Raw genomic sequence first — 26,456 nt, forward strand, 5'->3', positions numbered from 1 at the left:
AATTTCACAATGCACTGCAATGCAGTGTTTGGTTTAAAGGTTTATGTGTGAACTGCTTAGTGACCATGGTGACATCCTCACAGAGCCAATGCTCCCCTGAGGCCACTCATGAATATATGTAGTGGATTTACTGAAGAAATACATTTAGTTTTAGAAGCCTCTTCTGTAGCTGAGCATGAGTATTCTGGTGTCTGTATGCACGGTTGCAGCGGGCTTATGGATGAATTTTAGTTTTTCGGTACAAGCCCAACACAAAATGTTAGAAGTAGACTTAATGAGACCAAATAAAATTTAAGAAAAAAGAAAAAATATGGGTTCTTCAATTATGCAAAGATAAGTTACTAGAGGCAAGCCTACTTTCTTTCTTTTGTTCTGCAGTATCTCAGTGATGAAAAATACATTATAGGTTGAGCCAAATGTAAGTACTCCAATGTCTTTACTGTTTCTTACATCTACATTAGGACTCCCATATCCCATGGAAGAAGCCCTTTCTATTTTCAAACTGCGGACCATGAAGGGCCATGGTACTGATGGCATTTAAACTTATGGCAAGCAAGCAACCAGAGCTGTAAAACCTTATACATATCTGTGTCCAAGTCATTTTTCCCAAAGCTTTGTTTTTATGAAGTGTACATGAGTGGCACAGTGGTCTAACTACATGTGCGTTGCAAGTGTAAGTAGCTCATAAGTTTAAATCCAAGCAAGTGCTCAGCACTGTCAAACGCCTCCCAGTCTGGGGACGTAGTGTGATAAGTAAATTTCTAACCTGCAGATGGAAATAAACAGTACACACATTGGGGGAGGGGGTGTGTACAGACTACAGACTAAACATCTTACACAATATTTAATCAACTGATGACTCAAAAATTCTGATCAATTCCTGTGCTTAAAGTTGGGATGCTTGTAAAATGTATACAGTATAATTTAGCAAATGTGTGTGAGCATCTCTCATGCCACGCAGATGTGGTATGACTGAATCAGGCCTGATACAGACTGTACAATCAGAACACAATTTTTTGTTTGAAATCAGAACCTACTGTTATGCTTCCTTCCCACAATGCCTCACTCTTACTGATAAAATGCTTGGTCACTTGGTCACATATAAATCGAATAGGTTACATCAACACAGTGTTTGCTTCCTTACATTGATATAACACTTATTTTAGTAGTGTAAATTTAATGCAGCATTTTCTGTAGTTACTGAATAATGTACACTCTTAAAATAAAGGTGCTACGAAGAGTTTTTTTTTAATGTGATGTGATAGAAGATGCATTTTCGGTTCCATAACGAACTGTTTTCATACTCACATCTCACAAAAATGGTTCTTTATGGAACCAAAAACAGCACTGCTCAAAGAACCATTTATATCTCCTTCACCTTTAAGAGTAAAACGTGTGTTTTAAGCTTGTTCACTGAATTAAAGGAAAAAGGGCTTAACACATTCATCAACACTGCTAGTTGAGCTGTACAATTACTCACAAATGTGGTGTTTTTCATTAAGAGCTCAGTCTGATTGGTCTGTAGGTCTGCTTTCATCACGTTACCATCTCTGCTCTTATAGATGATCTCCACCGCTGGGAGAGCATAAGAACAAGAAAGAGAGAGAAAGAGAGTTGTCACATTCTGACAGTGCGTTAGAGTGTGTTTCTCCGTAGGCTGCCACCCTTCTTTCTCTCTGTTGTCTGACAGTAGTGATTTTACCATCAGACCACACTGCAGACAGACAGCTAGACACCCAACAGCCCTCTGGCCAGCACCTGGACATTCACCTTAACTCTACCCATTAAATATTTACCAGGCCGAGTGGAGGCTGGGCTGGATGCTGTAGTGCCTCTTCTGTCATGGATATGCGTGTGTGAGCGTATGTGTTCCCAGCTGTGCATTTCTGCGTGTGTGTGCGAGTGTGTTTGTGAGTAGCGTGGAGAATCAGGACTGAGAGGCGAGTCTGTGCTCGGGCCGCGTTTAATGAGATTTCTGCAGCGTCTCTACAAAGCCTGGGTGAGACATGAAAGCAGCCAGCAGCCATGAGAGGAGAGAGAAGGAGTGAAAGTGACAATCCTGTCAACAAACAACTGACTGCAAGAAACGGATAGAGGGAGACAAGCATTAGGGAGAGTGAGGGAGAGACACACAACAGCTTTCGAAAGGCTGAAGGAGTGTTGAGAGACATGGACAGAGAGAGACACAGCACTAGAAAGAGAGTGAGATGGTCAGATGCACAACTACACTGAAAAATTACAGGAGTTTCAGAGAGACTGAGAAAGACACACAGCAGTAAAGCAGTGTTAGAGAGACTGAGAGGGATTGAGGCGGTGTTATGGATGTGGTGCTGTGGGATCTGTGAAGAAAGATTTAGCCAGCAGGGCTACAGCAAAGCTGACAGGATCAGTGCATTCACACACACACACACACACACACACACATACACAAACTTTATCAACACTGCAATAAGGAGTTTTCATTATGTCTCAGCTGACAATTCACTGTCATGAATTCAATCATGAACAGTCCTATATTGACCAACCATAACATTAAAATCAGTGCCTAATAATATTTAGGTCTCCTCAAGCTTAACTGTTGTGGCATGGACTCCACAAGACCTCTAAAGGTGTCCTGTGGTATCTGGCAAAAAGACATTGGCACCAGACCTTTTGAGTCCATGAACTGCATCAATGAGCCTTGGGTGCGCATAAGTGGTTTACCGGTTGTCCTCCTTTGGAGCATGTTTGGTTGGTACTGACCACAACATACTAAAAAAATACCACAAAACCTGCCTGATGTTTTGGAGATGCTTTAATCCAGTCATCTAGCCATCACAGTTTAGCTCTTGCCAAAATCACTCCTATACTGCTTCCAACACATCAGCTTCAATAACTGTTCACTTGCTGCCTGATATCTTCCAGTCCTGGAAAAGGTGTAATGAGTTTATGTTGAGCTGAGTAATACAGAACCTAAAGTGAAAGAAGCTTGCTGACTGATGCGGTAGAGTAATGTTACAGGATTTTACACAAAAATTATTAAGCAGTTCTTGCGAGAGTCTCGTGCACGCTTTATTACAATTACATAGTGCAGTATTTAGTGTTCTGGACCCGGGGTGGCAATGTCAGAGATGCCAGAGATGACTGGGGTAGGTTGATGGCACTTTCTCCCCACATCACTCCTAGTGTAATGTTGGTCAGCACAGGCAGCATTAGTTGTTGTATCAGAGCTGTGGAGCCACACCGTCCTCCGAACGCACTGGCTACCAAGCAATGCTGCACTAGCAGCAGTTCAAAAAGAGGCGATAGTAGTCTTCACCCTCCTAGTGTTGGGGGCATTGCTAGTGATAGGGGCAGTTCATATAAACAGGCTTACAAATGGGATAAAATTAGAAAAAATAAAATAAAATGATATATAATGTTGCTTTAACTGAAATATCTGCTTTCTTCCTTCAAATCAAATTAACTGATGGTATCTATTTAGCTTATATTAGCCTATATCTATATAGCCTGATTTGAGTGTGGATCAGTCAGGTCAGGTTTTACTGTGCAAAGTTTTCTGTTCTCAAAAACATTTGTTTAATAACAAAACAATCACAGCAGAAGCAAAATTGCTATGTAAATCAATTCTTATTCAATTCTATTTCCAGAATTTGAAAAAACTGCAAACAACTGAGTTTTGTGGATGTCTATCTATCTCTCTTTCATTCATCCCTTTCTGTCTCTGTTTGTCTCACGCCTCTTCTCTCTGCGGGTCTGACAGATCCATCCTTCAGCTCTGACACACTAGCTGTCTGGAGATCTGATAATTACACCACACATCTGGACTCATCTCTTTCTGTGTGTGTGCGTATGTGTGTGTGTGTGTATGTGTGTGCATGTGTGTGTACCCTCTGGTCCCAGACTGATAATGCCAGCAGATGGAGGTTGTTTATGGTTTTGATTCAGACAAAGACTGGCCTGAACACACACACACACACACAGATATAAACAAACAGACTGATATGAAATGGATAGTATGTGGAGGTCACTCACCGCTGACCCACTGTGCCTCTGGGGCATGAACCTGAAATTCTTTAAGGAAGAGGTCATCCACGGTCAAATGAGATCCCAGAGCTTTAGAGCTATCATCTGAATCGAAACAAGAACACACACACATATGAGAACAGACTATGGACAGGACTGGATTAAGTCCTTTTGTGGCCTTGAACTACAATTTGACACCTCCTTTAGATGTAATGACTAAAGATGACTAAAGTCGTAACCATAACAATAGGATAATACTTGTTTAACTGTCAAACCTTCTCAACTCAATCAAAGTAATATCTTAGGCTGACAAAGTTACAGCAGGTGTATGCCAGAAAAAAAGACGTGGGGTTGAAAGACCTTTAGAGAGAAGAAAAATGGAGAGGCCGATTACAGACAGCACTGCTGCTATCACCAGCAGAGAGATTCCAATCCCCTTCCAGTTCCTCTCTGGACCCACATCACCGAGATCCTGCAGAGAGAGAGAGCAAAAGAAGGAAAGTTTACACCATTAAATAATACATACAGCTGCACTTGCCATTGCTGGTATGGACTGCACATCTGTCCTTGGGCCATGGACTGTACATTTGTCTAAAGTTGCACCAGTTGTTGCACCACACAAACTAGCATGTATGTAGGAGCTTATTTACACCTACCCCTAAGCAACAGTAAGCTGTGACTAAACTACTGGCAATCTATAATGATGTGGATATCTATGCTCAATTTCAGTTCAGGCCAGATAAAATTATGCTTTTAAGCAACTTACTTTCCTCAGATTTAGAGCACCAGTCAGCTTTAAACTAATTAAACTAAGAGTTAAGTTTGCAGGTGTGCATCTATATGTACACATTATAGGAAAACTGCTTTTCTGTATCTTCCAAAAGGCATAACACTATAATATACAGACATAATATACAAGACACAAATGTCTAGACAGATTGTCTGATAATGTTACCTTTTCAGTCACCTGTTTACTCAGGTTTTATTGTCAGCCCAACCCTATTTCTGATAACACAAACTATTCTACGAGATATTTATCTAAATAATAACCCTTATATACTCTATTATAACACAATTAATGTATTATCTTCCAAAACATACCGTTAAGGCTGTGACAATTTTTTTGTCCACTTTCTCGGACCGCTGCTGCCCTTACTAGCACTGTTGAGCAGAAACTGTTATTTTGAATCATTCATTACATGTGTAGTCGTAGTTGTACAGTATAAATAGTCTGTATTTATTTCATTCTATTCATTGTGTCACCCAACCTATATCCCAACCTATATCTGCTGCTGTTCCATATTAGAGTAAGAAAGAGAGAGGGAGAGAGAGAGAAAAAAAAAAGAGAGAGAGAGAGAGAGAGAGGAAGAGAGAGAGAGAGAGAGAGAGGAAGAGTGAGAGAGAGTGAGAGAGAGAGAGAGAGAGAGAGAGAGGAAGAGAGAGAGAGAGAGAGAGAGTGAGAGAGAGAGAGGAAGAGAGAGAGTTGAGTGTTCATCTGTTGTAAGGAGCGAGGGGAATTAGTTGTGAGAGTGAGCTGATGCGTTTCACTCCTTCAATACAAATGAACTGCAGTAGCAGATGTGTCTTAGCTTACTGCGGTCCAGCAGTTGTGCTTTTATTAGCGATGACTTTCATCCTTTCACACTCATCAGAGGCGAAGAGCTCGCCAGCCTCTTTCCACAGGCCTGCTCTTCACACTCTCACCATCAGGGAGGTGAGCCTTTTTACTGAGCGCAACATCAAGAGGGACGTGGAGCTTTTATGCTGTTAAGAGTGTATGTGTGCAAGTGTGAGCATGTGCTGTTTCTGAAAGTGACTTTGTCCTTCATTCTCATCAAGTGCTGTCTTTCACTGAAGGACTCTTGACCCTCCTTGCTGATTGGTTGGAATAAAATTTGTGATTGGCCTTGAAGGGGACCAAGCAAAAAAATTTATGTACTTTGTCTTAACGACTTACTAAACCTGAACCAGCTGTGAATATGAAGATTAGGCATTTTATCTAAACAGTATAGGCTATAAGATCAGTACTACTGTTGTAGAAAGCCCACAAGTAGCGCAGATGGTTGTACATTTACATGGCTTCTGTGCCACATCCTGCATTACATTAATTGAAAAACTATCAAATACAAAGTTGCTTTTACTTACAGGCTGACACATTAAGTAAATACTGTGCACAATTTTAAATCAACCATTCAATAAAAGTTAATCAAATCTGAATGTTAACTTCTCTGAATCAAGAGAGAAAAGCTAGATAGCATTAGCTTACTATAGCATGTAGCACTAGCAAGATAACAGTCTGCTCACCACAGAACAAATTCTAGTCTAGCTGACTAAAAGCCTACTTATAAACATTTAGAATGACAAGAATGACTCCGATGGAGCAACCACTGTCAGAACAGAAATTTGGCACATCAGACACATCTTCATTTCCATGCTCCTTACACCAACATTTGTAAGTAGTATCAATACACGATCCTCAGATGTGCAGATACTGGTAATTACTGGTAAGCAAGGCTGTGCAGTTAAATGGATACGTATGTTTTTTTTTCTATTCATTTTTGCATAGACTGTGTTGTTGTCCATATTAAATATTCACAAGAAGACTTGGCGTTCTACTGCATGGTGCAAGACCTCAGGCTGTTTGTTGCCAAAACAAGCACAGCTTGCTGAATGATGGAGACAATTAGCCAGTTAGGATTACTGGCACTGAAAGATGAGACAGTAGGTTTGATTTGAAAACAACTCTTTTGCAATATGAGTAGAAAGCATCACTACATTTGCTGTGAAGAGCAAACTTTTCACCAACTCTAATGGTTTGATTCCAGCAAAGACATGCAAGGCAAATGCAAACCTTATTCAAGTATACATCAGCACACATGACCATGAAGATTTCTGCTTACTAAAAAGGTGCTAAATCACTGAAAGCCTACCTTCTTGTGATTTCTTGCATTTGTTCTATGTTTAGGCTTATGTACCAAAATATTTTTTTTTATTTGTGTTTGTTACCTTGTTTTTAAGATGACCTCTGTTATAACTGGATGTCCTGTATTTTGCCCTGTTTTCAAAAAGCAGCCTTCCAATTATACTATCTTCAGATTCTAAAGTTTTTTATAGCCGTATTTCTATAGAGCCAATGGAACTACTTTACTCCATCAGGGATAATACTATGGGTGGAATGGCTTTCTGGACAGTCCAAAACAGCTGTCTGTCCAACAGCCATCAGCCGGTCATCATGGTTAATCAACCATTCTCAAAGCCAGATAGTAACTCTGACAATCGACTGCACATTTTTTTGAGTAATTTTTTTGTTAAGAACAAAAACCCACTGAAACAAACAATGAAAATGTTTCAGAGGTTATAGCAAGCAGAAGAAAGGTGGGTGGGAAATAAAAAGTCAAGCCAAGTCACTGGAGACTGAAGCTTCAAAATGTAAATGTAATTTCACACAGCTGTTTGGCCAAAGAAGAGTTTTTAGGGCCAGGTAATTTAAACATCTGCAAATGCTCCTGATGATGAGGGACAGCGAGCAGAGGGACTTTCTGAGGGCAAGTGGTGCTGTTAAGTGAGCAGGCAGGGACACACTTACATGTATTCAGGTTGCTGTTGCCCCTGTTCTCACTATAGCTAGCTTCTATCAACTAGGTCTGCACGATTGGTCCTACGATACACTACATTACTCGTCTGACGGCAGTCCATGCATCTTCATTTAAAGTATCTCTGGTTTACTAATGAGGGATAAAGACATAAGCAAAATGTTCATTTTTTATCATTTTGAGTTAACTAGATGAATTCATATGAAACAAAACCGCAATAGCAGATTTAATAAATCCTAAATTGATATAAATCGGCATAGAATGCATTATATAAAGTGATGTTACAGGCAATTAGACATGTAAACACCGTGTCTAAAATAGTTTTCTTTATTTCCATTTATTATACTTTTATTGAAAGCAATGGTCAAACATGGTAAATTCAATCAAACATACAACTTCTTGGACATTGTAATAATAATAAACAGGCCTCAATTATCATCAGTGGTATTGTGATGCTACTTGTTATTGTAAAAGTGATACATTATATGTCAATATGTTTGAGGACATCCCTTCTGAAAAATGCATTCAGCTACTTTAAGTTGCACCCTTTGCTGACACAGATGTGCAAATGCACAGACACACACAGCTTGTCTAGTCCCTGTAGAGAAGTATTGGCAATAAAATATGACTCTCTGGAGCAGATAAACATGAACCTACAGGCTCCATGCCTAACCCCAGGTGTGGGCCAGAGAGGTATAAAGTTGGGGAAGTTGGGGATGAGGTAGGGTGGTGATCATCCCACTTCCTGTCCCCACTAATGCTCTTGTTGCTAAATGCAATCAAATTCACACAGCAATCTCCAAAATCAAGTTGAAAGCCTTCCCTGGACAGTACAGACAACAAAAAGCAGAATTAGCTTTTTTTTTATACCCTTGATTTCAGAAGGAAAAATAGATGAGCCCAATACTTTTGTCCATATAGCTAATCTTGATTGGTATAGTATTGTGAAATAGTATTGATGCAACCTTAAATCCATGCATCATTCCCTCTTTTATTCAAAAAGAAACCATACCTGTTGTCCAAGTTATGCATTACATGGGCCCATTAAAAGTATTATGCTGAAATGAGGCTGGTTTACCTGATGATATCAGTTAAAGGTAATGGATTATTAGTGCAGTGCGCTGTTAGCTGGTGGTGGAGATGGTATTAGCTGTGGCAGAGAGGGATGCAGTGATGATGAATAATCCATCCTCTGCAGCGAGCCCCGCGGGCACCAGCACAGCCATCTGCTGATCTCAGAACTGCTTCAGCCCCTCAGAGGCTTTCATTAGGGAACAGAATTCATAAATAAACAGCCTGCAGAGCTAGCTAATTCTCCCTCTCTCTCTCTCTCTCTCTCTCAGCTGTGAAAATAAGGTATAGTTGCAGACTGCTAACATGAAAAAACAAACATGCATAAACAATGCACCCACTTTTCATGTTTCCCTCATCACTGACTACAGTTGGGCAGTATATACTTTTTTACACTGTCATAATAAAGTAAGTAGGGCAGACAGTTCTACGTTTATGTGGCTTTTGTACAACCTTACCCTGTGTTATTTTAAAACTGAAAAACAATAAAACACAAAGTTCGGTTTGTTCAAAGGGTGTCAAACTAACTACAAATTAAAAATGTTACACCGCTCTAAATCAGGATAGGAAGCTAGTTAGTATTAGGTAGAACAAATTGACGTTGAGCTAACTATAAACCCACTTACAAAAATTTAGACAAGAATAATGGACAGAAAGCTGAATTAAAATTTTCCCCCATAGTTTTGGCCCACTCGCTAAGCTAGCCCTTGCTTAACTAGCATAGCTACAGATCCACCGATTATTAGGCAGCCCAGAGCAGCTGCTCTTGATGCTAAAACTTGTGTCTGTTTGGACTCACAGCCGACTGTCTAGGCTTAGATAAGTTAGCTAGCAGGCTAAATACCACAGCACAGACTGTGTTCCAGCTAACTGAGGCTCAAAACACACATGTTTAGAGGATTAAGGCCTTAGGTCTTAGGACAGTTTTTTTTCAGTTTTTGGGCACATTCTGGCTGGTTCATCCAGGTTAGGTTAGCTCTCCCTTTTAAATAGAACTAGCCACTAAACTGGCAAGAACGGTGGGCCTGTTTTTCCCCCACCTTTTTTCAGAGCGTGACAACACCGTTTAGTGAGCTCACATAGCACCCCCACCCTTTGGCTCTCTTAAAAGCACATGGGGGAGTGAGATTATTTTAATCTTGAAATACCGTCATTAGTTTTGGATACGTCAACATTTTTAAAAACCATGGTATACTGTAGTACTGTTATACCGCCCAACCCTGCCTCTGAGAGTAGTGTACTGTATCTGCTAAATGTCAGGACTATAATATCGTACTCAGAAATTTCCTAAAACCACATTTTACAGTGTCAGTGGGTAGAGCCTGAAATGCCACCTCCACGTTAATCTCCTCCTATTGTCTGCACCTGCTCGACCGCTCGCCCTTCATGGAAACGTGTGTGTGTGTATGTGTGTGTCCCAGCAATGGTAAAGGTTAAAATAGTGCGTTTGCTCCTTGCCGGGAGCGGCTGTCAGATTGAGCAATGACTCTCTGTCTCTTGATACACACATATATTCTCTCTCTCTCTCTCTCTCTCTCTCTCTCTCTCTCTCTCTCTCTCTCTCTCTCTCTCTCTCTCTCTCTGCAGGGCAGCAGTGTTATTTTGCCCTCTCTAAATATAGGGCTATCACTCTAACGTATGACACACTGTACAACAGCAGAACACTCTCATCCCTCACAATTGACCTCTGATGATCTTCATCAGGTGTGTGTGTGTGGGGGTGAGTGTGTGTGCACGCTGTGTGTGTTTATTTATGTGTGCGCGTGAGTGTTTGTGAGCATGTTCCCTCCTCCCTTCCTCCCCTTTTCTCCTCAACAGTTCTGCCCTCTCCACCCCTCCCCCTTTTTCTCTTCATCCCCTCCCATCCTCTTTCTTCTCTCCCTCTCATCTCCGCTCATCCTCACTCTTAAACTCGTCTCCTGAATACAGCAATCAGGCTTTCTGCTGCAAAATACAGCTCGACAGATGATCGCAGATTATAGGGATGTCTGCAGAATCAAATACAATCAAATACAATAAGGTGGTGATGGGTTAATGTGAAATACTGAAAGCTGGATTGTACCTGATGTATGGATATGTGAAAGAGAAAGAATAAAAATGAGAGATAGAGAAAATGAGGGAGTGAGACAGAGGAAAATCCACATGATAATAACATTATAACACAGTACAATGTCCTACAAGTGGCCTAATGCACAGATAAAGAAAACCCAGTAACACACTAAGGCTTTCTGGGACAAACAATGCAAGCCTTTAATGACAAGTGACCTTAAATATCTATAACGGTTTATTCCAACTTTGATGTAGTTGATGTGATATCCATGTCAAATGACATATTATCGCTCACAGTGATATGACAACACCCAGAGCCCAGTGATTATGCCCTCTACCACCTACCAGCTTAACGTAAACCTACATTCTCTACCAAAACAATGTTAAACATGCTCACCCAGTAGTTTCTTCCATTATAAATATCCTAAAGGGGCCCTACAATATCATACTGTATTCACCTTGACATAGTTAAATAATGAGAGTTCGGTACCACTACCCTCACATGATGTTGTGTCCTTTACAAGAACACCCAACATAACCAAAACTTGGCTGGAAAAAGGGACCAGTTTCAAAACACCAAAAAAAAGTTGTCTTCATTCAGTATTTTTACATGAATATGGATTATTATATGAAACTGTCCTTGTGACCACAGCTTTTCCTGTTCTAGTGTTTAAAGAAGGAGAGCTAAAATTGAAGCGAAAGCCAGGGGAGCAAGCGTGGCTACACGCTAGGCTAAACTCTAACACTAGGCGATCAGCTTTTACCATCCTATCCACTACGGTATAATTAGTGCTTTTGTTTTGGGCACCTTTTATAATTTGAATTTCAATATTTTCTAAAGGCAAAGCCACCAGTGATGCCCTCTTATTTAAGTTCCTAGATATCATAATGATTAAGGCTCATGATGGCAAGTCTGCTCAAATGCTTCTAGACAATTTGAGTCTTTATGAGTCTGGCTGGGTTAGTGAACCTTTATGATAGCAACCAGCTCCACAATGTGGAATTAATTTGGACAATCATTCAACAGTCATCCCTAAGCTGGCAATACTCAATGAGCAAAAAGGCCTTTAACAGTGGAAAGGCTTTTGTAAAGGTGTTTGCTAGTCAGTTAATTTTTTATTAAAAATTCAAGCACACCAAAATGCGACACAACAAACCAACAACATGCGACACAACAAATGTGAAAATGTTTTCTCGTCTTATTGGTCAGACTTGTCTTGGGAGGGAGCAAGAAAGTAAATACAGGAAGAAAGACCTTTGTTTCAGGCTAATCCATAGTTCAGGCAACAGGCAGAGATGGTATATTTTTCATAGCTGTAGTAATTATCAGGGCAACATACCAGGTTCAACTGCACCTGCAGAAGTTTAGAATACTTACAGAACAATACAAGCAGATAGTAAGGTTGGGTTTAGGTCTGATCACATTCACACATTCACACATTCACCACAAAAGAACCGCTCCAAAGTTTTGTTTGGGACATGGATGAGTCTCGGAGTGGTTGTTTTAGTCCACGTTCAAGTGCAATTACAATTCACACCTGCCCACACGAATCACACCAAGGGTGAAATCGCATCCAATTTAACCAGACTAAAAGTGGGCAGGTGAAACGTAGCCTTATGAATGCCACCCTTCAGAAAAGTGTTACTAAAAAAGTAGATGATGTGGAATAATAGAATTAGGAATATTCTTTTCTCCAAAAATGTGCATTTATTTATGCACTTATTCGTGAAACTATGGGTTGGGACATAAATTAAATCCAGTCAAGCACTGAACTGCAATGCAAATGGCATTACAGCATTAAACAAATCCGATTTAGTCTAGGCTTAGAAATAATCTGAGTCTGGGAAACTACTTCAGTTGAATATACTCCAATATAATATACTTTCTAAACGGTGTAGCTTCCACTGAGTCTGCCTCAGACTGTGTAGTGTCTAGTAGACAGACTGGTGCTTGTCAGGGGGCAGACACATTAGAAAGCACAGCAGAGTCTGAGCTCTCTTGCTGGATTATTTTGCTTTTATCATATTAATTACTTCATCACCCTCAAAGGCTGTATGTGTCTCTCTCCATCATCACTGACACACACACACAACATGCCCACACACTCACTTGCAAACAAGCACGCAAGACACACTGACTCACACTGCAGCCGTCTTTGCAATAACTCCTCTGTGATGCTAACTTTAGTCTTAGTTATTACTGCATGACCTTTAATAATTACTGACTGGGCTGCACTGGCGTGTGTACAAGGAGAAGAAGTGGTGGACAGAGGAAAAAATCAAGTGAACTCAGGCATAGGCCCTAGATGTGGCTGTCAGCACTATCTGGCCTGGGTAATGCATAATAGAAGAATGCGTGATCTGTATGCCTCAGTTTAGGGACAGCAAGGCTACGCAGGATAACCTATTGCCACCAGCAAGTCTATGATTACTTGTCACTCTTTTACACACACACACACACATGCACACTCACAGATCAAGCTCACTCCTGTCTTCATGCTCCCTTCTGTTCAGCAAAGTGTGGCAAGCATTGATTTGCTTTAATGGCTCATGTCGTTATGACTCACACACACTGTTTCTAAAGCCAAACCCTCAGTGTGCAGAAAGTGCCACAGCTTTTCCTTAGCCTCCCTCAGCAGCAGACAGGCAGGCTTCAGAGGGAGCATTTAAGGTAATGAGATCTGTTTAGATGTTTAAATGGCTCCAGACTGGAGCTGTCCACAGTACTGAATCCAACAGTTAGGATTCTAATGAGTGCTTGTGGTGCTCTAGCATTAGATAGTGCCACTAATCTCCATCATTAATTAAATTCTCGTTCAACATTTTATTGATTTAACATTAGTAAACCTAAACAATGCAATTCCAGAAAAAGATGTTACTCACAAATTAAACTGTGTTACAAATCCAAGCTGGTCCCAGTCAGAGGGTGTGATTTTCATATCAACATTACATTAAACATCATCAAATCTCTGACTCTAACTGGCTGAGTTCTCAATCTGATCGAGCATCTCTGGAACATGCTGGAACATGTCTGATCCATGATGGTTCCCCTTACTTAAGAAACTTACAGGACTTAAGGATCTGCTGCTAGATACCACAGGGCACCTATAGAGGTCCAAACAAAAAAACTAATTATTATCATGTTACTATATCTTACTATATCTTGTGCCTCCTTATTGCAGACCCTAATAGATACACTATTTTAAATATTCTGGTACAAAACAAGAGTGAACATGTCTGTTTCCATTCATTTTGCATTGGATTTTAATGCAGAACCATCACACGTCCCAAGAGATGGGCAAGAGGTTATGAGTATCTGACCTCTCTTTTAAATGTGCTGCCTTAATCAATATAAGACAATGCTAAAGAAATCTGGCATACAGATGCCTATGTGGTTAAAATGCGTGCAGGGAAAGATGATTTGACCCTAACAACCTCACAGCAACAATTAAAAAGACATGTAACTATCTCAGCAAGCACAGACACTCTAGTAAGCAGCAATGTCTGTTTTAAAATCAATTCTCTATATTAAAGGGGGAGCTCACCAAAACAACAATGCGGCAGCACAGCAAATAGTGTAACTAACGTTAACTAGATTGTGGGTGAGCCAACTGATGCTATAATTGCTGTTGCAAGACTAAGTTAGTTGGGACTGGTTATCACAGGTGTTATTAACGAGGCAAAACAACACTGACCTGTTCTTTGAAGCAGCAGAAAAAAGCTAAGGTTCATCTCAGGCAAGTAATTCCTTTGTTTGATACAAGATGAAGCTAGTACAGTAGTTTTATTAGACTGAATTAAATGACAATGTGGTTTACCAGGTTAAGGGGAATGGCTTAATATAACTGCTAGTCTGCTTAAAACCACTTCACATATAGGAAGACATTGTCCCAAACCAAAATCTGCATTCACTCATGGACATTGTATTGAAAGTTTGACCATACAAGAGAAGCTTTGAACCATTTTTTCATTACAAAACAAAAACAACAAATAAACTAAAAAAAGATATAGTGCCAAGACCTGTTTATAATATTGAATTATTGGGTTAACTTTTAAGTTACAGATACAGATTGGTCACCTGTTGGTGAAAGGGCCCCTATGTAAACATGTACTGGCTGAGCTTGTCCAGTAGAGAGTATGTCACTCTCATCTCAGCAGCTAGCTATCATCAGGGGGTGTCTGTCTACTCCTTCAGTTTCTCAGATGTATCTGTTTGGCTGTTGTAAGGGCCAAAATAATCCATCTCGTTACCTTTTTCCAATTTCCATCTTTTTAAGGTTGCTTTTTAATAAAAACTGTAAATATGATGTAACTATATCAGTGTAGTTCTTACAGTTTAGATTCTGCTATTAAATAAACATAAAATCTTGTGAAATCAGTTTTGCAAAGCGTTACAGCATGCTGACATTGATAAATTATGATATTATATCATAATTATTATATAAATTAGCATTCCTTAACACCTGGTGATATTTCTGAACAAAGTGCTACAGTGCATATTACTTCAATGGCACTGAGCAGCAAGTCATGCAAGTAATTCCCTGTTCCTCCAGTGTAGTTCTCAGTTCATAAAAAAACAAGACAGAAATGCACTGCCAGCAAAACACATTTAGCAAGTGGTTCTTACTTTTCTGACGAGGATTTGGAGGGGAATGCCAAGAGAGGAGAGGAGCAGGGCAGACTGCAAACACAATCCCCTTCACAGGGATATCAGACTGCTTTCATCTGTCAGATTTTGAAGCACTTTTAAAGTCTCTCTCTCTCTCTCTCTCTCTCTCTCTCTCTCTCTCTCTCCAAATAAGTCCAGTTGGAAGCAATGAAGATGTGTTAATGAGGGTTTTCTCCATTCAGATTGTTTTGTGGGACAGATTGTGTCCTACTAACTATGAATAATGCAGTACACCCTAACTCACTGAAGGAACCTCACTGAATGTAGGTTATAGAGGAGGATTTCTGTGGATGTAATAAGCGGTAACTATCAGAACCCGCTGCCAGAGAGCCTTTGCATCTTAGTGAAAATGCCTTTCTTTCAAGGACAGGGAATTCAATTAGAGTGACTAAGACCATAATCAAGTCAAATGTGCACTCAGTTTCTCTCTCCCTCCCTCCCTCCTTCTCTATTATGTATATCATCTGTTGTATTTATATAATAATGTGTGTATGTGTGAGAGTGGAAATATATCTCAAACCATGCAACTACAGAAAGGTCATGTACATTAACACATACACATTTACACATGTACAACTTCTATGTTTACTTGAAACCCCCATCAGCCACAACCTTATTACTATGGTGGATCTATGGTGGTCTGTGTGTCCCCAGTCTATACACACACACACACACACACACACACACTAATAAAACTCCATCCATCTATAAAACATTCCAGCCATGTCACATGCTTGTATAGATCCTATTAATGCCATTACACTGGCTACACTTCTGCCTCACCCAGTGATCATTATGTAAAATTATGTTTACAAAATGCTTAGTTTTACATGATTAAATCATTTAAACAAATAGAAAAAATACAAAATAGCCTCCAGACTGAGCATCAGCAGATGCTAGGAGGAAGATCAGAAGATTTTCCGTCCCAACTGTTTTTAAGTCTAGATAAGACATAAAGTCAGCAGTCTGATCTTTTATTCAGATTGCCCAAATTAATGGCACAAACTTTTGATTTCCTACTATCTTTCTATGAGAAGGACAGCATGTCTACCCTGATCACACCAATACTGAACCTTTCCATACTCATGCGTTCTTTGGTATAATTTGATTAATTATATACTTATAGAATTATTATTATTATTATTATTATTATTATTATTATATACTAATAATAATATTATATACATATATAATGTTTTATCTTGATTACCTGCAACAACATTCATCAGTCAGATAGTGTGGCACCATGTAGCAACTCTAATTATTATCTAAAGGTATTCTATGATATTAAATGCCGATTACAATCGTAATGAATCGTAAAACTTCAGAGCGGCAGCTCTGTCTGTAAAATGGCTTGCTTTGTCTGTAAAATGGCTCAAATGGCTGATTTTTGGTTCAACAACATTTAATAGTGTTATGTTTTGTGAAAGAATTGTCTGTATTTGTGAATTTCGGTCAACATTTGAAATAAACTGGACACTCATGGAACAGCACAACCTGAGTCAATTACAAGAATCATTTAATAATCTATGGAAAATTGCTGAGAACAACACATCCAGCAACTCACAGGACTCCCCTCCAAAAAAATAAACTGCATTGAGAAAGTGGCCTTGGCTCATGATGAGAATAACATGGAGCAGAACTAGCACCCATCACTCTTACACTCGATAGCCTTGATTAAGGAACACTGTATGCAGCTGGAAGTAAAGCTAGAGCACCTTTGGGAGATGGTCCAATAGCAGCAGCCAGAGAGTGAGCGAGAGAGAACAGAAGTAGGAGAAGAGAGATTAGTGTAGAAATGCTGGCTGCACTGACAGTGTGGGTAAGAGACCTCTAGAGGGACAGATAAAGCTAAAGAGAAGAAGTGGCCAATCTCTGAGAAGAGCTGAGACAGAGAGCTCGACAGTGCAGGAGCTGAGAGAACACTGCTTCAACCAGCAGCAGAGTCCTCCAACATCAGCGAGCCTCACCCAGCCACAGCCAATTACCTCGGAAGCCCAGTACCCAAGAAACAGAGTGCAGGGAGGAAATCCAGGGGGAACATCACACTTGTTGTTGACTCCAATGTAGAAAAGCTGGAGAGAAAAAACTCTTCGCTGAACACAGACTTGCTAATGCTATGGTGCCCTACCTCTGAAAAAGCACCAGAGCTCTCACAGGAGTAAATCTGTTACCAAGCCATATTGCTACCCATATAGGAACAAACAACCTCAGGGCACAGCAAGAAAGTCCTGCATTCCTCAAAGCAGGGATAGAGAAAGCCAGAATTCTACTATTGCCATCTCTACCCTGCTGCCAACAAAGATTTACTTCCATACACAATCCAGAAAATCGGTGCCAGCATCTCCAGGTAGTGTACCCTTGTGCCAAACACCCATCTTGCCCACCACTTGACTCTAGATACTAATTGGCTCGACAGCCATATCCATCTGTTTCATGTAGTTCATGCTTTGCCAAGAAAGCAAAGGATGTGACTTTACCCTGCAATATCATCACACTCCGAAGCAACACTGGACGAGACCCAAACAACCATTGCCCATTAAGGTGCACCCCGCAATCTGCCAGTGGAGCTTCCCCTTGCTGAGCATGCTCTAACATGTCCCTTATTATCCACTGTGTCCAGGTAAGCAGATGAAGCACTGTAAGATTCCTGGCCCCCCACCATCACCATCCAGCATTCACTGAATACGTAGACACAGCGGCACTACCCCAGGAACCAGCAGTCCCTTTCCAGCATCTCCATATCAAGCCAAGTAAACTGACTTATGCGCAACTATAACTATCAGTGGAGCAGTGAACCCTGCCACCTTTGAGCTCTGAAACTAGTGTAGAATATACTGTTGTCTCTATTTTATAGGGGAGATGTATTCCAAGATGAACACATTGGTGGTCCCTCACACCAAATCAAAAGCAATGAAAAAAAACTCTGGGGAGATTATTACGGTTTATACCACCTGCAGAAATAAAGAAAATTTGTAGTTAAAAATTAATAAGATCCTACCAACACCAACAATACAGGCTACCTCCTCTTAGAAGAAGAAGAAGAAGAAGAAGAAGAACAAGAAGAACAACCCCTCAATCACCATTTGTGTTGCACATATAAAAATTTAACCTCCACTTTTAACCCATTGTTGCAGTGAGCACACATGCCCTAGGCAGCCCTAGTTGCGGCAGCCAGAGAGCAGTTGGGAATAAAACGCCTTCAAGGGAACTTTAGTTATGTCCTGTCAGTTCAGGGTAGCAAACCGGCTACTGTCTCGTCACAAAGCCTCTTCTCTAAACCTTAGGCCACAGTTGTCCCATAGTAGGAGTAGGAAGGACCTACTACTGATGTTTTTAAACCCAGGCCTGTGTGTTGCCAGAGGAAGAATAAAAGGGAACAGTATAGTACTTTTTGTCAGTACAGCCCCAACTCAGTTCTTGGCAGTAGTACAGTCAGTTATACTGCAGACATCTGCACTCAACCTTCTCAGGACTGCTCAACCACTAACATTTTTATCTGACAGTATAGTAGCCACAGTATTTTCAATGAGATGTAAAAAAGAGGGAAAAAAGAGAAAATGATACAGTCAAACCAGAGGGAACTGAGTGGTCCTGCAGACGAAGGCACTGCCACTGTGATTACTGTGCGAATCCAAGGTCATGCTTCCTGCCATCAGCAACCAGAGCCAGAGAGTGCACAACTGGCCTTGATCTTTAGTGTAGGTTTCAACTCTAGTGTAGATAGATGTCTCTCTCCCTCTTTCTTCCCATATCACATCAGTGTGATGCTGGGCAGCACAGGCATCTGCCAGAACTTGGTACTCAGCGCTTTCCTCTGAGCGTGCTGGTTGCCCAGTGCCATTGCATCGGTGGCAATTCAGAGATGGTGGCTGGTTGTGCATGTGTTTGTTCTCACCCTCCCAGTGTTGGGAGCTTTTTATTGTGATAGGGTGGTTGGTGTAACTGAAACTGATTGGGTAAAAAACAGATGGAACTACATAAAGAAGAAATGGGAAAGAAATTGGAAGCTCAAAGTATATAAATGGCATCTTAAAACAAAATTACCACCATATCCAAACTACATAATCCAAAATAATAAGGCAGTAGAATCAACTGACTAATTCCGAGTCTGACTGAAAATTACTGTACTCATTACACAAGGATTTACAAAACAAATAAGGAGCTAAATGTGGAAACCTCTCTATATTAGACTTTATTGTCTGCCGTCTATAAATGGAACCTATGTGAAAACTAGGAGCCCTTGAGACATTAATTAAGGATTATTAAAGCCCACTGGACTGGACTTTCCACTCACAGAGGAAGAAAACACATTGATCATACATTTAAAATATTTTAGACATTGCCCCACAACTCAGAATCAAGAGTTCATAATGCTTCCACTAAAACTGGTGATAAACATGAGTCAGGCAACTATAGAGACATCTGGGTCAGGAGTACCCTCACCACAGTCTTCTGCAGCATTCTGAAGAACAGGATTCTACACTAATTGTACATCAGTGATGTTTTCTTGTTTTTTCTCAAGTGTGGAATTTAATTAGTTGTAAGCAGAGCATCATGGAACTAAAATAATACAGATGTCATTGATAACACCACACATACACACACACACACACACACACAGATATATATATATATATATATATATATATATATATATATATATATATACACACAGACAGTCTTCTTTCCTCCAAGCAGTCATTTTTAAGCTGTCTTTTACTGCCCTCTAGTGTTAAACTTGTGTTCTAACATGTTTGGGCCCCATGAACAGATATTTCACTGGACCCACAACTCTAACAATTCTGCCAAAATACACAATTAATACATTTTTAGGACCCCTGTCAGTCAAAGACCCTTAGAATCATCATAACATATCTCCCACACACCCCTGCTCAACACTGATCACTCATCGAGCTGTGCAACTGTGACTGCACCACTAGAGGGCATCGCTTTCCTGTACCGCATCCAAACTGCTCTCTCTCTCTCTCTCTCTCTCTCTCTCTCTCTCTCACACACACACACACACACACACACACACACACACAGCCAATCTCTCTCTCTCAGTGTTTATTCAAAACAGATAACCTCGATATGATGCAACTATGAATTAACTGTTTTCATTTTCTCTTTGTGTTGGAACAAAGAGAACAGAAGGGCCATTCTCAGTGGATATTAGCAGTACTACTAGACACCTTACAGTTCAATATTGACATTGCATTGCATCATACATACACACATAACCGCAATGATAATGTACAATATTTTCCCCAAAACATCTGAAGCCTGCCCCAAGGCAAAACACGTTTCCCCATCATCAGAAAGACTTCAACTTATCTAAAATGACTCCCCTTTCTCTCTTTCACTTTCTCCCCTCTCTCTCTCTCTCTCTCTCTCTCTCTCTCTCTCTCTCTCTCACACACACACACACACACACACACACACACACACACAGTATCATTTTAATACAGCCAGATCAATTTAAATCCACTGTTTTGGGATTAAACGGTTCACCTTAAGTCAACAGCTATACAATCTCTGTATAAATGCTAATTATAAACCTGGCATATCATGCTATTAATATTAATCAATGATTATTAAATTCATATCACAGCTATCACAGCATTATGTTGGTGCGTAGTGAGCAACACCACTGCTCTATTCTGCCTGTTCTCAAGCAAGATCCCTAATGTTGCATTCACTTCTGTAGCATGGAGTTTAAAAAATCAGAAAGTAAGTAGTTTTGGATAAAAGTATCTGCCAAATGCTATAAGTGTAAGCTACAGCACAACTGGGCATAATTGTGTTCAGTTACACATGCTTGTTACACATGTTGGTTTAACATAGTTTCACAGGACAATTAGAGTACACTAGAGTGGATTGCATTAATTGCAGTGGCAAGAACATTAGTGAGGTCAGGATGTTGGATGATCACCACCCCACCTTATCCTTGGAGATCTCATCCCAGGTATCGGATGAGACACCATAATTCCAGATAACGCAGTTTCACTGCTCCACGGCTGAATGCTGGGGGGCTTTGTACCCCTCTAGCACATGCCTGGCATTAGACATGGTGCCAACTGGTTCATGTTTATCTGCTCCAGAGAGTCCTGTTCTATTGGCATGACTTCTCTACAGGGACAAGGACAAACTGTTTGTGTGCATTTACACATCTGTGTCAGCAATGGATGCAATTTAAATTAGATGAATGCATTCATCAGAAGGGGTGTCCACAAACATTTGGACACATAGTCTATGTAGATTGACACACAGTTCACCTACAGAATTGGAACTCAATTTGTCATATCCCTGGATTAAATTATACCATTTACAGGCTTTAGGGTCAGTTTACTTAACATGGTTGAAAACTGAATGATAATACATGATGTACTTCAGTTTCTCCAGACCAAAACTACTTTAATCAAACACCAGATTATGTTATGTAGACAGGTACTAAGACAACTTAGCCAGGTTCACATGGAGGGGGGGGCTTAGAAGAATAATCTTGCCCAGGGCCTCCTGTAGTCTGAATCTGATGATGTATTTTAATGAATGTGAGACTACAATGCTACAAATACCAAACTGGGGTGTGCGTGTGTGTGTGCTAGAGGGTATGGCGTGGAATTATTGCGCACTGATGCTGTGGTGTGGAAGTGTATTCTGAACTTTGGCCAACCTCAGAGGAGTGTGTGTGTTTGGGATTAATGTGCTCACTGAGCAGGATTATCATCTGAATACGAGCTGGAGAACCCCCAACACTTATATAACTCTCAATCTGTACGCCAGTTCGCAAACACACACACACACACACCCTCCCAATAAATACTTCTTTTTATATAACATCAGGACAGGAGGTCACACATATAATATATGTATCATATAGAAAGGTTAATACCTAATCATCACCTCAGTAGCCTAAAAGAAACTGTGTGCCCTTTTGACAGCACAGGTTTCCCAGGTTCTCTGACTTACCTACAAGTTCAGTTAAAATAAGCACAAGCACACAGACACAACGACAGACACTTGCAGTGTCTTCTTTACCAAAATTTTCAATGGGAGGTTGTTGCTGGGACACAAGCTAAGGCCTGGTCAACCTCAGCTGGGTGGTGTGGCTGAGTGTGTCCAATGTTAAAATACCCAAAACACCAGGTGAGCCTCTCAAAACACACACCACACAGACACGCAAACACAGTGTCTTCTTCATTTAAATTTTCAGTGGGATCTCGTTGCTGGGGCAGAAACTGAGGCCTGGTCAAGCTCAGCTGGGTTGTATGGGTGAGTGCGTCCAATGTTAAGAGACGCGAAACACCAGACGACCCCAGATTACATCACTGAGGCTGTGCCCTTACACAGAATCGGAAGCTTATTCTGTCTGCTTTCAGTACAGTAGAATGTACACAGCACCTTTCATGATGTGATTAGAGGTGTGGTTTTTCTGTGTACGAACAGCACACTGATACAAAAGAAAAAGAGTTCAATAGCAGAATAGCAGTTCAGTATTCCTTTAGCTGTCACAGAACTAAAGCACTGTGAACATAAATGTAGGTGTTTTCACATCAGACACAATCCTTGTTCCTGTACCATTTGCAAACACCTCTTAAGACCCCCATAGTGCAGTGCTGGGAGTGAAAAAAGTGGAAGTAAATATTAGTCTAACACGTCGTTTTGGTGATCTTAATTCTTCAGGCACACCTAAATATACTGTCACTGACAGAAATTTAATTTCCTATGCAGAAAGTTCTTTGGAATGGAATAACCAAACACAAAAGCTTGAGAAATGTAATCGCAAATTCAAACAAGTTAAGGAACAATTTAAGGTCAGATAATCAGAATATGAGAATACCTTATTTTTCTCAGCAAAGGACCTGAGGTGAGAATTAATGGAATTCTCTTAGGCCACATTCACACAGCAGGTAAAAGTGGCCCAATTCCAACCTGTTTCATCATATGTGACACAGATGTGTTATCTGTGTGCCAGTGTGAATGGCAAAAACACACGAGTGTGTGAACAGTGAAAATCGGATTTGGGTCACATTACCTGCTGGGTGAAACATAGCATTAACCTCTCAGCCTTTAGATGAGACTCACTTGATGAGCTACCTTTTATAAAACGAATTGCTCTAGTTCTAAAACCTGTTCTGCAGTGAGAAGTGTGACAAGTGTACTTCTCCCCCAAGAAACTGCCAATAAAGCATTGTTTTTGTGTTTAAAGTATATAGTGCTAGCTATGCTAGCATCACAGCCACCTGTAACCTCATGAGAGCTATATAAAATGTATAAAATTATCTTATATATAAAAAACTGTATAATATACATGCTATAAGTAAGTTCAGTTTTTTAACACAGAAAGTGGAGCAGGGGAGATTTTAAGCTTGCCATGTGCAACCTTTTAATTGTTTCGTTCACATTATAACAAATGTCCTACTGTTCACAAATTATACTGCTTGGTGGAAGAACATTGTGATTAATAATAATAAAAAAATAACATGACATAATGAAACAACTAATTTCATTAAATGAACATTTGTATACTTTATCATGCTGTTAATTAACCTAAAGTGTCCTAAGGTTAAAAAATGACACCATATGTTGTTTCACAATTTGCACACATCTTTCTGCATTAATGGTACCCTTACAGATGTGCTTACTTTTACTGTGCTACTGATCATCTCAGATGGGACTGAGCCCAGAGATGTTGGCAACTCTACTGGGCAGTGTTGATGTATGGTTTCTGCTTTCCATAGTAAATTCTTAACTATCCATCATGACATCCATTATGGACACATGCCATCTGAGGGATTGGGGATCACACACATTCAGTAGTTAGCTTTGCCGTAAATGCACAGAGATTGTGACTGGATTGTTTAAATCTGCACAGTGGAGGGTGAAATGGCCCAAATCCTACCGATTTTCCTTTGGGTAACTTTGGTCTCATTTTTATTGTGTGGCAAAATTTTCTCATGCATCTGTTTGCAAATTGGCAAAGCCTCAACCCATCCTTGCTCTTGAAGGACTAAACCATTCTTGTATAATATGACACGACTACCTGACCTGTTTACCGGCTCCTGTGTTACATCACTTTGCTTTGCAATTTCAACTTGTTACTTCTAAATAATTTTTTGTAACGTGTAACAGATAGCAGTTTCAGAATAAACGTATGTCTGTACAAAACAATGCACAAAACAAGGGCGTTGTTTGTCACCAGGCAAAGCAGGCAACTGCTTGGGGCCCCAGGCCAGTGCGGGGCCCCGAGGGCTGACAAACTTTAAACTACAGCTGCAGTAATGTGCAAAGTTTGCAAAGACAGTATGAGAGACATGACCTCCCTAAGGGGGCCCCGTCTGACTCCACTTACAGGCCACGAAGTCTCACAGAAAATACAGGGTAAGCAGTAAAGTATTTAGTCACAGTGCAAGTTCTCCTACTTAGAAAGATGATGTAATTTTCATCATAGATACACTTCAACTATGAGAGACAACACAACAGAAAATCACATTGTAGGATTTTTAAAGAATTTATTTGTAAATAATGGTGGAAAATAAGTGTTTGGTCACCCACAAACAGGCAAGATTTCTGGCTGTCACAGACCTGTAACTTATTCTTTAAGAAGCTCCTCTGTCCTGCACTCGTTACCTGTATTAATGGCACCTGTTTGACTTTGTTATCTATATAAAATACACCTGTCTAGCCTCAAACAGTCAGATTCCAAACTTAACCATGGCCTAGACCAAAGAGCTGTCGAAGGACACCAGGAAGAAAATTGTAGACCTGCACCAGGCTGGGAAGAGTGAATCTACAATAGGCAAGCAGGTTGGTGTGAATAAATCAACTGTGGGAGCAATTGTAAGAAAATGGAAGACATACAAGACCATTGATAATCTCCCTCGATCTGGGGCCCCACGCAAGATCTCATCCCATGGGGTCAAAATGATCATGAGAACGGTGAACAAAAATCCCAGAACTACACGGAGGGACCTGATGAATGACCTGCAGAGAGCTGGACCAAAGATACGATAAGATAAGATAATTCTTTATTAGTCCCACAGTGGGGAAATTCTCAGTGTCACAGCAGAAAGAGATAGCAAGACACTCAGTTACAAAAATGTAGATAAATTAAACTACATACACAAAATAAATAAAAGAAGTAAAAAAGCAATAACAATATTATTTGCAGGTTATTTACAGGTAATTGCACATGTGGTGGGGGGGGGGGTATTGCACATTGTATTTTCAAAATAACAAAGGCTACCATCAGTAAGTACGCAGAGAGCATGCAGTGCCAGGCGTGTCCCCTTGCTTAAGCCAGTACATGTCCAGGCCTGTCTGAAGTTTGCCAGCGAGCATATGGATGATCCAGATAAGGATTGGGAGAATATCATGTGGTCAGATAAAACCAAAATTTACTATTTTGGTAAAAACTCAACTCATTGTGTTTGGAGGAAGAATAATGAACACCATACCTACTGTGAAGCATGGGGGTGGAAACGTCATGCTTTGGGGCTGTTTTTCTGTAAAGGGGACAGGACGACTGATCTGTGTTAAGGGAAGAATGAACGGGGCCATGTATCGTGGGATTTTAAGCCAAAAACTCCTTCCATCAGTGAGAGCATTGAAGATGGAACATGGCTAGGTCTTCCAGCATGACAATGATCCCAAACACAGCGTTTGGGCAATGAAGGAGTGGCTCTGTAAAAAGCATTTCAAGGTCTCCAGACCTTAACCCCATAATAAATTTGTGGAGGGAGTTGAAAGTCTGTGTTGCCCAGCAACAGCCCCAAAACATCGCTGCTCTAGAGAATATCTGCATGGAGGAATGGGCCAAAATACCAGCTACAGTGTGTGCAAACCTGGTAAAGACTTACAGGAAATGTTTGACCTCGGTCATTGCCAACAAAGGTTATGTTACAAAGTATTGAGTTGAACTTTTGTTATTGACCACTATGAAGACCAAATACTGAATACTTATTTTCCACCATAATTTACAAATAAATTCTTTAAAAATTAGACAATGTCTTTTCCTGGATTTTGTATCTCATTTTGTCCTTCATAGTTGAAGTGTATCTATGATG

At 40.3% G+C, this 26,456-nt stretch overlaps 1 protein-coding gene across 1 annotated transcript in view; it reads right to left on the reverse strand.

The window, feature by feature from the left end:
- The window catches only part of LOC140560962 (inactive dipeptidyl peptidase 10-like), a 59,457-nt gene that overhangs the window by 20,346 nt on the left and 12,655 nt on the right, over positions 1-26,456 (reverse strand). Inside the window, exons 2-4 of the mRNA XM_072685704.1 lie at positions 4,366-4,477; positions 4,015-4,110; positions 1,481-1,575 (exon numbers count right to left, since the gene is read on the reverse strand). Coding sequence (XP_072541805.1) covers positions 1,481-1,575; positions 4,015-4,110; positions 4,366-4,477 — 303 coding nt within the window. The remainder of the gene's footprint in view (positions 1-1,480; positions 1,576-4,014; positions 4,111-4,365; positions 4,478-26,456) is intronic.

The sequence above is a fragment of the Salminus brasiliensis genome, chromosome 8, assembly GCF_030463535.1.
Source record: "Salminus brasiliensis chromosome 8, fSalBra1.hap2, whole genome shotgun sequence".
In the NCBI taxonomy this organism is placed as follows: Eukaryota; Metazoa; Chordata; class Actinopteri; order Characiformes; family Bryconidae; genus Salminus; species Salminus brasiliensis.